Below are 16,070 nucleotides of genomic sequence, written 5' to 3'. Positions count from 1 at the left end.
TTTTTAAGATACATACCTTCAAGTTGGTATCTGCTTTCAGCAGAGACAGGCTAATTACTTGTATATATGTTAATGACAGGGAAATAGGACACAAAGATCTGATACTCTCAGTATGTAGTATGTATTACGCAAGATATCTTTTACGTGGACCCAAACTCGCAACTTTTACAGTAATACAGTTGTACGCCAAAAGTTTTCTTCCATGCTCCTAACAAAACGATTGCAACACCACCTGCTAAGGCTAGGTAGCGCTATAAGATGAACGACCAGGAGAACATAGCCCAGTTGTACGTGCCTGGCATCATCAGTTTCTTGGGGGTTCTAAATGCTAATGTTGTTAGACTACCTGCTCCATGATGGATGAATGCAGCCCAAACCACTGGATCCACAAAGGAAATCTTGACCACACTGTAGGATGTTTACACTTCAAATTTGAAGAGGGGAAATTTTCATTGTTGATAGTTAAAATATTATTCTTACAAATGTGGCTCAATGTGAAAATGGCTGTATTAAGAGATGACAAGCTCCTGTTCGAAATGTCTTTTCATTTCATATAGAGTAAAAGAGTTGGGATCTGTACATTGTGAAGCAGCTGTCTCTAAACCTCCACAGCATTAGTGAGAGAGGCGGAAGTCCTGCGGAATCCCCGCTTGAGCGGTTTCTTGGGCAGCGCGGGCGCCAGGGTGTAGCAGTACTCCTGGAAGTCCGGCATGTCGCTGAAGTCCGGCACCGTGTCCTCCTCCTCCCCGGACGAGTACTGGTCGTACCCCGGCGCGATCTCAAACCCTTCCGGCACCGCGAACCCGTCCTCGAGGGGCTGCGCGGTTCCTTCGGGATCGTGGATGTAGGAGGGGTTGCCGTTGCCTCCAATGTCTATGTGGATGTCTACGTTTGCGATTGCATTGTCGCTGCTGTGGATTGCACTCACATTGTCAGTATCTGATGACGCACGGCGTGTGTTCGCGTCAGGATTCCGCGTTTCATCGTCCGGCGGCAGATCGTTGCACAGGTCCTCGTGGGTGGCAATGTCGGGAGGTTCTCCGCTGATGCTGTACACTCCGGAGTCGGCGTTGCTCCGGCTGCTCACTCTCTTCTTGATTTTCCTCCAGCTCAGCTTCAGCCACCTCCTCTCTCTGCCCGGGTTTCTCCAGGTGATCTTCCGCTTCGCTCCCGGACTCGCGCTGACCCTTTCTTCGTCAGCCTCCTTTATCCGAGCATCAGCGTCTACAATACCCGCCATACGACGGTTGCTCACAGTCGTGGTCAGGGTCAGGTCTTTTGCAAACGAGACTCTTTTCACAAGTTTGGGGCTGTTTTTGTGGACGACAGCCAGGTTTCTCCTGGGCGAGGTTGAGAGGGACTGATTTGGAGCGGAGGTGCTGCTGTGGGAGAGCATCTTGGGGTTCGCCGCATCCGAGGGACACCTGCACAGCTTCCGGCAGGGGACGCAGCAGAACACGGTGTAGAAGCCCCGGCGGAACTTGTCGCTCATGACGATGTAGATGACGGGGTTGATGGCGGAGTTGAGGAAGCCGAGTCCGTACATCAGCGTGTTCCAGAAGAACAGGTTCCCGCTGGCGATGAAGTTGGTGGCCGGGTTCAGCGCAGACATGTTCATGACGTAGAACGGCGTCCAGCACACGGCGAAGGCAGCCGCCACGGCGATCACCATCCGGGTCACCTGTGGTGGGATCGAACGATAAACAATAGCATCAACGTTAGGTTTACAACAGGTTGCAATAGGCAAACCTTATTGTTAACCTTATTCCTAACCCTAACGTAGAACGGCGTCCATCAGACGGCAAAGGCGGCCGCAACGGCGATCACCATCCGGGTCACCTGTGGGGGTATAGAACAATAAACAATAGCATCAAAGCTAGGTTTAGGTTTACAACAACTTGTTACCTAACTCTATACTTGGCTTTAGAACGGGTCCAGCACACGGCAACGACCGGCGGTAACCGCCTGTGAGATGGAAAATTCGGGTTCAAGGGTATAGAAAAAACAAATCAAAAAAGCAACTCCTGGTCCTAGTCCTACATTTAAGACCATCGTATTGGACGGCGTCCAGCAAAATGCAATGGCAGCCGCAACATTGCCAACAACAATTAACATCCATGTCAGCTGAGGAATGGAACAATACCATTTTATACTACCTAGCTTAGACCTAACATACGTTTGTGAATATTAGTCATCTTAGGCAATTGAAGAATAAGATTGTAATTCAATCTATAACGTTACCACTGGATTACAGTATGAAATTATCAGACACTTTTCATCAATGATGGAAAAACGTATTATACAACACTTTGTCAGTTACCTTTTGTTTATTTAAAACACTTTAAGAACATCTTGGCCGTTACCTGTTTTGTTTACATAGACCTCAAGTATGGTGTCGCCATGTTCCGTAAGTCTTAGGTAAATATACTCCCTTCACTGATAAAGAAGTGTCAGCTAATCTCATACTGGAATCCAGTGGTATAGAGTTCATTACAATTTCATGGTCTCTGATTATGAAACATATCATAGAACGAAGCCCAGAACACGGCAAAGGCAGCCGCAACGGCGATCACCTTTCGGCCACCCGTGGGGCAGATCGCAAATAGTTTCGGGACAAGCACTTACAACATGAAACCTATGCCGCCGCAGCAGAATGTATGTGTTGATACTTTTTGCCACATGTATCAAATCTACGTCTCTGAATTTCTACTCTTGATTTTAAGATTTGAAGTCACTGGGTCTGACATAGCGATTTGGTTTCAGATTATCAATTCAACGTGTTGACAGAGCATATATTGCTACGATATAAGGTATTTTCTTAGTCTGATGTCAAGTGATACCAACTCTAACCTCTGCACTAGTGAAAAGGCGTCGTTTGGTTTCGTGCTGAAATGCCTTTTGGGTGGAACACTTGACCAATGTGTGGCGTCGCAGGTTAAGCCTCGCTGGCCACGTAGTTCGCCACGAGGAACCAGAAGTTAAACTACTCTTTTGGACCCCAGAAGCCAAATGGAGAAGAGGCCGTCCATACTCCACAATTAAGAGCATTATAGAACTAGAAACTGGTCTAAGTGGAAAAGACCTGACAGAAATTATGTGTAACCGAGAATACTGGAGGCAGAACTTTGTAGATGCTTCAACTCGTTAGAGTATGATTATGTATGTATGTATGTATGTATGTATGTGTACCGCCGTGCAGCCTGTGCCTTTCCACGTACCAAGGACATAACGACGCTATCATAGAGATGATTTCCACTCGCGGGAGAATGAGCAAACATCGCAATTGCCGAGTTATCAGCTGCCAGTATGTTACCAAGAGCCTTATATAATTCACAAGCATCCTGTCGAGCCCGGCACACAATGTTATCTACTCCGGTGCTCACTAAATGCGAATTTACGACACCCCGCGCCCCTAGCTACGCCCAATATTTACGTGTTTGGCCCGGCCGGTGCCTGGTGTCAAAGGTCTGCACCGTGAATAGGAGCGGATATTGGCAAATTTAGATCAGAACGAGTCTTTTGTTGCTCCACAATCGCCATTTCTGCCTTATTTACGAGCCCCCTGCCCCGAACAGTCGGTTGATGCAATCCCCGGTGTTTCACGGACCGGTTTATAGCGTCATTAGTTATGTACAAACACTCGTATCGCCAACAAAACCTGCCACGGAATAATGGGCTTGTGCAATAAAAGCCTGGCGCGGACGAAAACTTCACAACATACTACCATAAATTCTGTAAGAAAAGTTAATCAGGATGATCCTGTCAACAGTGAAAAGATTGTTCTGTTGACAGGATCCTCCCGCAACAGCTAGTGGAAAATGTGTACTATTATTGAGAGGATTATCCTGTCAACAGTGCGAATGTATCAAATGTTGACATGATAATTCTGCCTAAGGCTTAACTCGTGTTGTAAGACTCCCAAATGATTCATAAGTACAAGTTGAAAGCTTAAGTCCAAACGGCCTTCATAGAATGAATATGTGTAAGACATTCAATCTGTACATACCCAAGGCACGCACGATAGTATTATACTTCCACTGCTCTACTGAAGAGGGTGACGTTTTTATTACCTTGTTGTTTCCTGCTGGTACACGTTGCGCCTTACACGTACAAGTTCTGCTATCCAATGACAAGTTAAATGCATGAGTTATGGGTGCGGAAACAAGTCGAAAGATTCATTTGGAATGACGTAATGGTTAGAACATTTTCTCTTGCACTGGAGGACCCGAATACGACCAGCAGATTGACTTCTTCGCGGTTTCCTTTTAGTCGCGTTTAGAATCTTACCGTAAAACAGACCCTCTCAAAAGCACCGCTTTTCTTATGCTGATGTAATGGTAGAGTACATGAAAGACCTTTATGACGAGTTTATGCTCTTGCAAGTTCAGGTAATGAAGTGATAAAGCAGGAGAACAAGTACAGTGATATAAAATGGAGACGCTCAACTTGTGGAGATTGTAAACATTTAAAATTATAGTCAGATATCAAGGGAAGAACGAACTTTGCTCCAAAATCTTAATGTGATCGAAGCTCAGGGTTAATTGAATATTGCATATGTCCACTGGTATTTTCGAATTCGAAGCGACTTGTGCAACATGATACTTTGTATCGACCAGATCTTCAGCCAGTCGAGAATAAGTCTCTACCAAACTCCACGGCTTGCTGGTAAAATAGCACAAACTGGCCAAATAGGTTGGTTAAATAATTTGCCATGGAAGTTATCCGGTCAGAGGGTTAAAACCATTGGGCGAATGACTTGTTCTCAAGCTGTGTGTGTGTGTGTGTGTGTGTGTGTGTGTGTGTGTGTGTGTGTGTGTGTGTGTGTGTGCGTGTGACCAAAGAGGTTTTTTCCTTGGTGTGACCACGATAACTCGAGAATGCCTGGGTGGATTATCTTGATAATTGGTATGTGGGTAGGTCTTGATAAAACCTCGAAATGATTCGATGCCGGTCCCCTATAGTGGCATGTTATGGTGCTGGAGCGCTGATATCTCATGTTCTTCACATTCTATGGTCTTTTGTCTTGATTTTGGAATGGCAGATAGCTCTTGCGAGGGAGAGTGAGTCGTGTAAGTTTGCCTCCCCTTGGCCTTGCAGGTTTTTTTGGAACTGCATGAGCCAATTTTATTTCGAATTGCTCTGTTCTGTTTACAGTCTAATTGGTGGGTTCGTTCTCTCACCTCGTGTGCTTGAGACAATCAGATGGGACACAGATCTTGTGGTAAAGATGCGCCCTTTGACTTTGATTGTTGGACATTTTGTCAGTCTGTGTTTGCGCCCTTTGACCGTTTAACCAAGGTGCAAAATTATTGCTGAACAAAAAATATGTTGAATAGTTGACTGTGATTCGTTTTTTTTTTCCGAAAAGCATCTGGATCGTAGAGTTAAAAACTATGTGTTAGATCGGTAAAATAGTTCGGGTTTTCTAAATTTCTCTTGTTTATGTTGCTGGTTCAGCGACCTGTAGACCGTGAGCGACACGTACCCGGCCAGGACAATGGTTCTTTCAAATGCCTCAATTATCCTTCATTACCACCACGTGATACGAATGTTAGATACACTGCCGTCCTTCAGGAGCTCGAGCCTCCCTAACAGGTTGGGTGAGGTTATGTGAACACGTCCGTGACTGGCCTATCCTGTGAAGTCTGCAGATCACATGACAAGCCACTCCCTGCCACGTACGCAGCGCAGTTTGTTGACTAGTCCCATCGACCGACACCTCCCGAACTCACTGGATCCATCCGAGACAAGAGGACCATCCCTACAACCCACAGAGTTTGTGTCAGGTGACATGTTGGTGGCGGGAGAGGTGATTAATCTGTGTGTGTATGTGTGCGTGTGTGTCTGTTTGTCTATATGTGTGTGCGTTTTTTAAGAATGTAAATTGTGACGTCGTTTTCCTGCTCGTGTGATTGAGGCTTTCAAATACGAGTGACCAAGGACACTATATAATGTCCTTGAAGTGACGTTGTAAACTCCAAGCTTGATTTAGCTAGTTAGTCACAACTGTCAACCTGTCAGAAGACGCAGTAATCGGAAGACGGAAGGGGTCTTAAGGAAGGGGTCTTAAGGAAGGGGCCAGTTTAATGTAAATCTTTCATTGGGAATTTCTGTAACCAATAAAAACCTGTCCAGCAGTTAGACTACCGGAGAAATACTTTGTTAACGTGTTGGCCCTTCTGTTGCTTATAAACAAAGACGACAAAAACACTGCGCAGGTATCCTGGACAGTTCTATCGGCAAATATTTTCCTCAGTCCTAGACATCTTTGCCCATTAAACTACACTGGGCGTTGTCTCGTATGCATTGTTGTGTCTAATTATACAGGTAATTTTCAACACCCCGGGGCAAGTTTGCATCTCATAGATGTAAGGTGTACGTGGCTGTCTGAACGATGTTAACTGCATGGAAAAGATCCGTAATAAAAAGTGCCGTCATTTATCCAAGCGTAGTAAAAGTAATAACATCAAATGTGAATCTCAGTTATACCATGAAGGATATTGGTGACATAAAGGTCTACCTAGATCGTTGGAATGTGTGTTTGAGAAAATATGTGCTGCCACTACAGTACTCAAGGTTAAAGAGATAAAGGTATATCAACTGTCGGTCTTTGAAACTCTTTAAGAAAACCGTCTGGAGTCGAGAAGACATGGGGGCGAACCTGAAACTCCTACTCCTGTTGGTCGTAGCAGTGGCCATCATTTCGGCCGACGCCGACGCCCTGCTCGATAGGCGTGGACGTCACGCTGACGGCGACCGCGCAGAAGCACGCCAGCCGCGGGACCTGGGAGCAGGTGTGTACGCAGGACTCTATTGTTCGAGCTATCAATGTTCACACACAGATGAGTAGGACTGATGCTAAATTCCTACCACTAAAGACCATGCTATCAAGGTTGTGAAAGACGAATGGCTTTAGACTGTTGATGTGTGATTTGTATGTATTTTGACCTTGGAATGGTTTGTATCTGTGTTTGTTCATGTATGTAACGTTATGCATAAGTCACAGTAGAGATTGGAATCCAGTAGAATCCTCCTAGGACAGATTGGAATTCTAATATTCTGATTTCAGATCCCAGTTCAGTAGTAGGGTCCCAATCTCTTCTAGTAGGATCTGGAATCCTACTAGTAGGATTCCAGATCCTAGAATAAAAGGATTCCAGACCCTACTGGATTCCAATCTCTACTGTGACATATATATGAATGTACAAGCCCTGGAATATTAGCCCCCTATGTCAATAAACTACGAATACTAAACTACATGCCGAGTAGTTTTCAGGCAAGTTATCAAGGGCAGGACTCGCCTTATGTCGTGATCAGCTAGAGATGAGGGAAGTAACGTTAGTTGTTCATGTTTGTCCAGGTGTGCCCCAGGTGAGGAACAAGGCGGGGGTGGATATGTTTGGCGGTACGTTTGCACAATTTTCCTAAGTATTGAATCCATCTCATTCCTGTAAGCCAGTTCTGCGCCATTTCTTACCAACTCAGTGAAACTGAGATGCAGCATAATTTTTTCTGCATTGTCAAGAAAACTGCGAAATCTTTCTTCATCACTTTTTTACGACTGTTTAACTACGTCTAATGTAAGTTCCTTGAAAGTCGGTTAATATTGAAATACAATATTGTTGAACCCCTTAGGTAATCTCTGCTGTCGGATACATGGCTTAAATTGCTGTAACCCCTGAAGGATGGCGTGACGTCATCCAGTGCTGCGCATGCTTCATCAAGGTCATGACGTAATCGAGCTTTATAGATTGCCAGAAGCCCCCTGTTTGTCCACAGACACAGTCTCCTGTTATTTGAAGTGTTTTAGTTTTATCAGTTTGTATCACATTTAACGCTTGTTGAACAACAGACTAGTCGGTATGCACAAGATAAGGCTGATCATGCGCATATAGACATGTGCAAAGTCGTAACTGTTACATTTGTAGTAAATGATGGCCAAGTGCATGCTATAATGCTAAAGTAATACTACCAAGCTACAACATACTTCCCATGTGCCAGATACGACAGTAACGCTACAGATTGCTTTAAAAGCCTTCTGATGACTTGTACGTTTTCGCTTGGCACCACTCGATCACGTTCAGAGTCTCGACAAATGTGATCTTAACTCGATATCAATGTTAGTGCCTTTCTGATCTTCATTGCTGGGTGTTTAAAGAGGAATAAACGCGCATGGTGTGCACCGCTGAGTCCTGTCTTTCTTTATGTCAAAAACGCCCGATATTACCGCAGGCTGAGGACAACATACTTGTTCTGCCTCTCATGATCACTAATAATAATATAATAATGGTTTATTTCACAGAAGCATTTCGCAGCCTTTAGGCTGAATTGCACACTCCTTTCACATGAGTAAAAAAATCGACTGTAGGCAATACAATTGATTAATATACAGCTGGGTAAAATCCTATACATAAAATTCACGGCCTTAAAGATTAAAAGTATTTTTTTTTTAAATTCTATTGATATGATTAACAGCAATAGGATAATCTCAGCGTTTGTATTGCTTACTAATCTTGAACATTTTACATTGGTATTTGGTCGTCGATACAATACATGCTCATTTAACAATACAATAACAATACAAGAATTAAAATTTGATGGGGTTTTCATTCACCTATCAACTTATGCACCTGTCTACATACTGTTATTTAGCAAAGTAGTTAGATATGGAATTGGGCTGTTTCTGTAGCGCTCTGTGTGTACTGGCAGTGTTACTAGTGTTGCTCTCTTCTATACTTGACTGTTTATAACGGAGACAACAGACTGTCTTCTAGTATCAGCAGAGGGTATCTGTATATCATATTCTTTAAAAAGGGCCACGCAGTTCTCAAGAAACTTACATTAATTCAACTCAAGTCCATGGCCGTATTTGTTTCGTCAAACTCAATCGCTGAACATTAATGTTGAAGACGCAGCTTGTTCGTGCGGGCGACGGTGAGGGAGCAAACGCTATCTGCACAAACAGCAGTGTTCTGGTATCCGTCACACGCCCGCTGCACGTACACTCTGACGCGCGCTTACACAACAAGACTACTTTGATGGAGATAAAGGGGAATCTACTTTCTCCCCAAGCAGAGGTTCGACTGGCTAGTTCTTGCCTTTTAAAAAAAAATGTAGGCTGGTGACATAAAGAAAACGGGACAACATAGAAAGCCTGTCAAAAACGTCCAAAAACATGTCAAAAACCAGCCAGCCCAGCCTCTGCTTGGACAGTAGAATCTATTGCCGGTATTCCAAACTCTTTAATTTTTCTAGTTTTCTCTTGTTTACGTTGCTGACGCATAGACGCATAGACAGCGACACTTATCCAGGATAATGGCTCTGTCAAATGCCTCAATTATCTACCTATCACGTGATACGAATGTCAGATACCCCGCCGACCTTTCGTGAGTCATCTAACAGGTTGGGTGAGTTTTTGCGAACACGTCACTGGTCCGTCTTGTGACGCGTACGTCTGTAGATCACATGATAATCCACTCCTTGCCACGTACGCACCCTAACTCTTTGGATCAACCGGTACCAGAAGACCATTCCTACAACCTTGAGTTTGCGTCAGGTGACATGTTGGTGGCGGGAGTGGTAGTTACTCTTTGGTGTGTTTGTTGACATTGTAAATTGTGAGGTCGTTCTTCCTGCTCATGTGATTGATACTTTTAAATACAAGTGACCAATTGTCCTTGAAGTGACCTTGTAAACTCCGAGACATCTAGCTAGCTAAACAAGACCGCGCAAATATCAGACCGTCAGAACACAAAATGAAGCTGCAGGTATCGGAAGATCTCTCATTAGGAATATTTGTGACCTATGATCTAACTAGTCTAGCAGTTAGGCTACCGGAGAAATGCTTTGTTCATGTTTTGGCCCTCTCGTTGTTTATGAACAAAGACAACAAAATCACTCCCTAGGTATCCTGGACAGTTCTAACAGCAAATGTTTTCCCCATAAAACTATGTCAGGCGCTGTCTGGGATGTATTGTTGTGTCTGATTCCGAAGGTCACTTGAAACACTCCAGGGCAAGTTTGCCTCTCATTAGTGTAAAGCCCCTGTCACACTTGTGCATATATACAAGCCGCATGAGTTGCGTATTAACATGTTTTTGATTGGGGTTAAGTTTTCAGCCGAAGAAGTAATTTCCTTGGTTTGATAACCAGACTACACAACGATGGGTCAAAATAGAAAACAGCTTCCTCCCCGCAAAATATACTTAAACCAAAAACATGTTACTGCGGAACTCATGCGCACTTGAATATACGCACAAGTGTGACAGGGCCCTAAGGTGTGCGAACGATGTTTACCCGACGGAAAAGATCCGTCATCAAAAAAACACATGCTGTCATTTATACAAACGTAGTCAAAATTAAATGTAAATCTCTGAAGGTATAGTGGTCTACCTAGATTGTTACAAAATTTCTTTTAGAACATACGTTTGTCCATTAAGTAAGTAACCACACTCACTGCACAGTAGTGCAATCTGGCGTACATCTACAACAGCTGCCACTACAGTACTTAAGGTTAAAGAGATAAAGGTATATTAACTGCCGGTCTTTGAAGCTCTTTAAGAAAACCGTCTGGAGTCGAGAAGCCATGGGGGTGAACCTGAAACTCCTACTCCTGTTGGTCGTGGCGGTGGCCGTCATTTCGGACGAGGCCGACGCCCAGCCCGGCCATATGCCCGCTGAGGGCTTCCGGGGGCTTCAAGCCGTCGCCCCGGATCCAATGGGACTTCACGCTGACGGTGACGCCGCAGAAGCACGCCTGCCAAGGGATCTTTGAGCAGGTGTGAATACAGGTCTCTATGATCTATTGATCGAGCTATCAATGTACACACAGACGTTTAGGACTGATGCTGAATTCCTACCACTAAAGACCGTGGTAGGGTTATCAGAATCAATTACATATAGGGTTGATAGAATTATTAGACTGTTGATGTGTAATTTGTATGTATTTTGACCTTGGAATTGTTTGTATCTGTGTACCAGTGTTTGTTCATGTATGTATGTATATGTCGCAGTAGAAATTGAAATATTTGTATCTCAATAAACTGCGTATACTAAACTACATGCCGAGTAGTTTTCAGGCAAGTTATTAAGGGCAGGACTCGCCGTATGTCGTGATCAGCTGGAGACGAGGGAAGTAACGTTAGTTGTTCATGTTTCCTCAGGTGTGCCACATGTGAAGAGGAGGGCGGATGTGGATCTGAATTGGTGAATTTGGTGGCAAGTTTGCACAATTTTCCTAAGTATTGAATCCATCTCATTCCTGTAAGCCAGTTCTGCGCCATTTCTTACCAACCCAGTGAAACTGAGATGCAGCATGATTTTTTCTGCATTGTCAGGAAAACGGCGAAATCTTTCTTCATCACCTTTTTACGACTGTTTAACTACATCTAATGTATGTACCACGAAGGTCGGTTGATATTGAAATACAATATTCACGGTTGAACTCCTAGGTTTCTGCTGTCGTGTATCCAGGAACCTCCCTTGCTGTAACAGTGGCTGAAGAATGGCGAGACGTCATCCAGTGCTGCGCATGCGTCATGACGCAACCGAGCTTTATCGTTTGCAAGACGCACTCTGTTTGTTAGCAGACACGGTCTCCTGCTATTTGAACTGTTCTAGTTTCATGAACTTGTAGCATCTTTTAACTGTTACATTTGTAGTAATTGATGGCCAAGTGCATGCTATAATGCTACAGCAATACTACCAAACTACAACAAATTTCCTCGAGTGGCAGTTACAGCAGTAACGCTACAGATTGCTCTAAAATCTTTCTGATAACTTTTAAAGATTTTCCCACCCGATCCCGTATAGATTCGCGACAAATGTGATCATCAATGTTAATGCCTTTCTGATCTTCATTGCTGTGTGTTAAAAGAGGAATAAACGCGCATGGTGTGCACCACTGAGTCCTGTCTTTCTTAACATCGAGAACACCCGATACCAACGCAGAATAAGGGAAACATACCTGTTCTGCCTTACATTATCAACAATTGTTGTTCTCTTCTATACTTGACTTTTCACTAGGAGTGAACCGACTGGTTTCCGTTTTCAGCAAAGGGTTAATGTGTATCATATATATTTTTAAAAGGGCCGCGCAATTCTCAAAGTGACTTGCATTTATTCAACACAAGTCGATGGCCGTATCTATCACGACACTTGAAGTTAAATCAATTAATCACGTCAATGGTGTTAAAGAGACCTCTTGTTCTTGCATGCAATGGAGGGGGTGGGGGCAAGCATAGACTATCTTCGCAAATTATATACAAAACATACATACACACAAACGCTACCCAAAACATACGCCTCTTGGCAAAGACAATCATGGTGAGTCTAAGCAAAGATAAAGTCGAGAATATCTCACCATCTTCTTGTTCTTGTCGCGTTTCCTGGCCATGTCCCTGTCGCGGACCAGCTGGCTGCCGGGCGTCTCCATGGCGCGCAGGCGCACCACGATGCGCACGCACACCACGCTGATGAACAGCAGGGGGAGGGCGTACAGCACCAGGAACAGCGTCACGTGGTACCACGTCGGGTCCCCGATGGTGTTGGGGATGCTGCAGGTCAAAACAATCAAGAGTTAACTAGTTGATTGTAAGTAGAAATGATAGAAAATTGTTTGGAGTGTATTCCACATCAGTCGAGGCGCCCTCTGGTTCTAGTTGAATACTCTCCTACCAAGGAATTTTTTTTTCTTAAAGGTAACCATCCTTGCTTCTGCATTTTATTGAAAACCCGTCCAAAAGAAACCAAAACAATGATGTAGAGTTAGAAATGTAAAGTATCGTGATTAGCTACTCGCGCAGCTAGACAGCGTGCCCGGGGCGTAGGTTTAGTATTGTTAGTACTTATGTGAAGGTTATGGTTAAGGACCAGTTACAGTGTTAGGAAATAAAGCGACAGTAGATGGTCCTTCATGCTAGCCCAGTTAGCTACTAGGAGAATAAAGAGGCCCTCACTCGTCCAGACATCGCGCCCGCGTGATGGTCCCCAGCTCACTGCGCAGGCGCATCCGGAAGAACGCCGCGGGAATCAGCTGGAGGGAGCAAAGCACCATGGGAACGACCCAGACGGCAACCAACATGGCGACGATCCGCTTCTTGCTGGTGAACTTTGTGTCCAGCGGGCGGCAGATGGCGTTGAACCTGAGGGGCACAAGAACAGCGCGGACCTGGAGTTAGGTGTGCAGGGCTCATAACCAGGTGAGGCACTAGATGTACACTGAAGACAGACCCATCCTGTGCATTGCATGGCATCTCTGCTTGCCATATTGGCGTTTCTTTTGGCATTCTGGAGAACCGTAGCTCATGATCAGACATACTTGTGCTTAGTCAGCATCAGACTCTATATATGGTGTTTGCACTCACGTGACTATGACGTAAGTTCTGTCCGCCGTGTTGGAAAGTTCAACCTAGACGTAACCAGGTAAATTTGATTCCGTATATGTGACTACAGTCATGTATAAGGTTTCACATTTATGATTCATAGTTTGAGCTTGAGTTTATTGAGAACATTCCTTAGTGATGTGCCCTAAGGCAACCAGTAAGTCCCCATCTGAGTAATGAGGCTGTTCAAGAGAAGTAGGCACTCCCTCGATCACGGAGCCCCATTTTGCGACCCTTCCGAAAGACGAATGCAGCTCCAACCTGGATACCTTTCCCCGGATTCAAACCGGGGTCTCCTAGTTACCGACTTATTGGAAACAGGAGCTCAACTGTGAGGCTACTACCAACTGAGCTACGTGTACAGCTGCAGGGACATCCCGTGGTTATAGGTCGCCTGACTCTGACAGATTTAGCCAATCATCACGGTGGCTGTTACTTGATAGCCGTTGTCTGTCCGTGTATGTGTGTTTCCACAATGAACTTGAGAACGAAGGAACGAAGAAAAGCCGTCAGGAGGCCCATAATTGACCCTGACCTTCGTCTTTCAAAGACCTACCCACGTATCGAATATCATCAGAATCCATCCAGAGGTCCTTAAGTTATGTTGACCTCCGGAAACACACACACAGACACACACACAGACACACCCCAAACAATACCTTCATCATTATGGAGGTATTTAGATGTAGGTAACAGGAGAGGCTGGCAGTCTTTTGCTCAGGTTGATAGTCGGTACTACCCAGTGGAAATCCCCATTGTAACAGACTTAACCACATGGTGAGCTCGAAGGTATTTGAAATCCATTTGTTGCACTTTTCTATTCTCAAAGAACATTGGGAGCCAGAACCGTTCCTTTTTTAGACTCTCTTTAGTTAAAGATACTTCTAGTAAAACACGCGTTACGCAAACAAAAACATTCCTTCCTTTGTCTGAATTTCAGAACTAATCGCCAATAGACTGTTAGCCTCCGTAGCAGGGGGTTGGAATGTTTTGCTGATGAAGAGCTGTTTTCACTACCATGTTCTGGTAACTGCCGTTTAACCGACATGGCCACCTAACTGAGAAAACTGCGGTATCAGGAATAGTACTTAAACAGCAAAAACGAAGACATTTGGTATGACGTCAGCTTCGACGCTTGCTCCATTATCTAAAGACTGGCCTATCGGGCAGAGTTTGTCTACTTGAGTCCACCAAATAATTGACAGTCCAGTCAGCCAAATGGACAAAAGATAATTCCTATATGCGAGAATCTGTATCAGTATCTGTATAGCCAATATACACACCAGCTTCTGTAAATTAAAAAAAAATCTGTATATGTATAGCTGGTATGCATAAGTGCCCTACTTCGCAACAAACCAACGTCTGTACCCGTTTAGCCGATATAACTGCATTTTGTGAAGTACACAATCCTCGCAGGTACGCGGGATGGTAGCTGGTCATATGAACGACTTGTGAACCCTTGCATATCTAACTGCAAGCATTGTTTAAAGCTATCTGGTGGGGAAGTCCCTACAGTACTTTGTGGCAATGAGTTTCATACTAGTTTCTAGGAAAATGTAAACTAATCACTGCTAAACGTCGGGACGTACAAAAGATGCAGTACATATTTGGACTTTTGAATGATCCCCAGACTTCAGAACCATACAACAAAATTGGTTTCACACAGACGTCAAAAAGTTTGTTTTTTACAGAAATTGTGGCATCGGCCTGACGAAAGGATTGATTGATTCCACAGAGGGCCCTCAGACCTTTGCTGTATATATATATCTACATACATCTACAATTGCCTTAAGAAGCGACAAGAACATTTAAATAGTAGACAAGTATAGATAACTCCTATTAGACATAGTAAGATATCACATTTCATTACGTTATATTATCACCACTGTATGTATTCCTTTGCTTATCACCATGACCTGTACTTAGCTTGTTTAAGCATATAAATGTACAATAAAGGTCTTTCATTCATATCAAGAAGAAGACTAAAAGCGTACCTTTCAAACGACACTGCCACCAGTGTGAGCATGCTGGCCCCCACGAACACGGGCTGGAGGAAGTTGAGCACCGTGCACAGGGGCACGCTGAACACGTCCACGCCCACGGGGCTGGCGAACTCCAGTAACTTAAACACGGCCACGAACAGACCCACCACCAGGTCCGTCGCCGCCAGGTTCATGATGAAGTAGTTCGTCACGGTTCGCAGCTTCTTGTTGGTCCAGACCGTCCACAGCACCATGGCGTTCCCCGCCACTGCCAGGAAAATTATGGCGACGTAGAAGATGATGAAGAATACCTGCACGGCTAGGATCTGTGCGAGGTCCCTGTATTCTCGGCAGAAGAACCCGACCGGGCACGAGTTGGGTGGAGGCGGGCCCAGCGTGGTGACGCTGCCGTTTGAGGAGATGTTAAAGACCGTGAAATTGACGTATTCAGCTGACGGGACGACGTCGTACAGCGTCGTGTAGTTGAAGGCTGACGGGTTGACGTCGTCGTAGGGCGTCGTCCGCTCGACGCTGTTGAAACCCGGCGAAGCTTGTGACGACGAGGAAAACATCCACGCAGTGGCACTCATGGCTGCAGCTTGTTCCCCAGATACTCGTCCTCATCAGAAGTCACTTAGAGATGCCATGTCGACGAGGCAGTGGGTCCGCATGTTTGCCTGTGGCTCAGGGAAGCGATAAACGGTCG

At 44.7% G+C, this 16,070-nt stretch overlaps 1 protein-coding gene and 1 long non-coding RNA gene across 2 annotated transcripts; one reads left to right on the top strand and one right to left on the bottom strand.

Moving 5' to 3' along the window:
* Position 1: 1 nt before the first annotated feature.
* LOC136432076 (neuropeptide FF receptor 1-like) lies at positions 2-15,954 on the bottom strand. Its single transcript, XM_066423095.1, has 4 exons — positions 15,377-15,954; positions 12,957-13,142; positions 12,362-12,554; positions 2-1,681 (listed from the first exon to the last, which is right to left on the bottom strand). Exons 1-4 carry the CDS (start codon positions 15,952-15,954, stop codon positions 599-601), a joined length of 2,040 nt encoding a protein of 679 aa, XP_066279192.1. The 3' UTR covers positions 2-598.
* On the top strand, positions 5,670-7,562 carry LOC136432136 (uncharacterized). Its single transcript, XR_010755458.1, has 3 exons — positions 5,670-5,786; positions 6,626-6,794; positions 7,361-7,562. It is a non-coding gene; the product is annotated as an uncharacterized lncRNA (long non-coding RNA).
* Positions 15,955-16,070: the final 116 nt, after the last annotated feature.

Source organism: Branchiostoma lanceolatum, chromosome 4 (genome assembly GCF_035083965.1).
Source record: "Branchiostoma lanceolatum isolate klBraLanc5 chromosome 4, klBraLanc5.hap2, whole genome shotgun sequence".
Taxonomy (NCBI): domain Eukaryota; kingdom Metazoa; phylum Chordata; class Leptocardii; order Amphioxiformes; family Branchiostomatidae; genus Branchiostoma; species Branchiostoma lanceolatum.
This window is presented reverse-complemented; position numbering and strand designations above follow the sequence as displayed.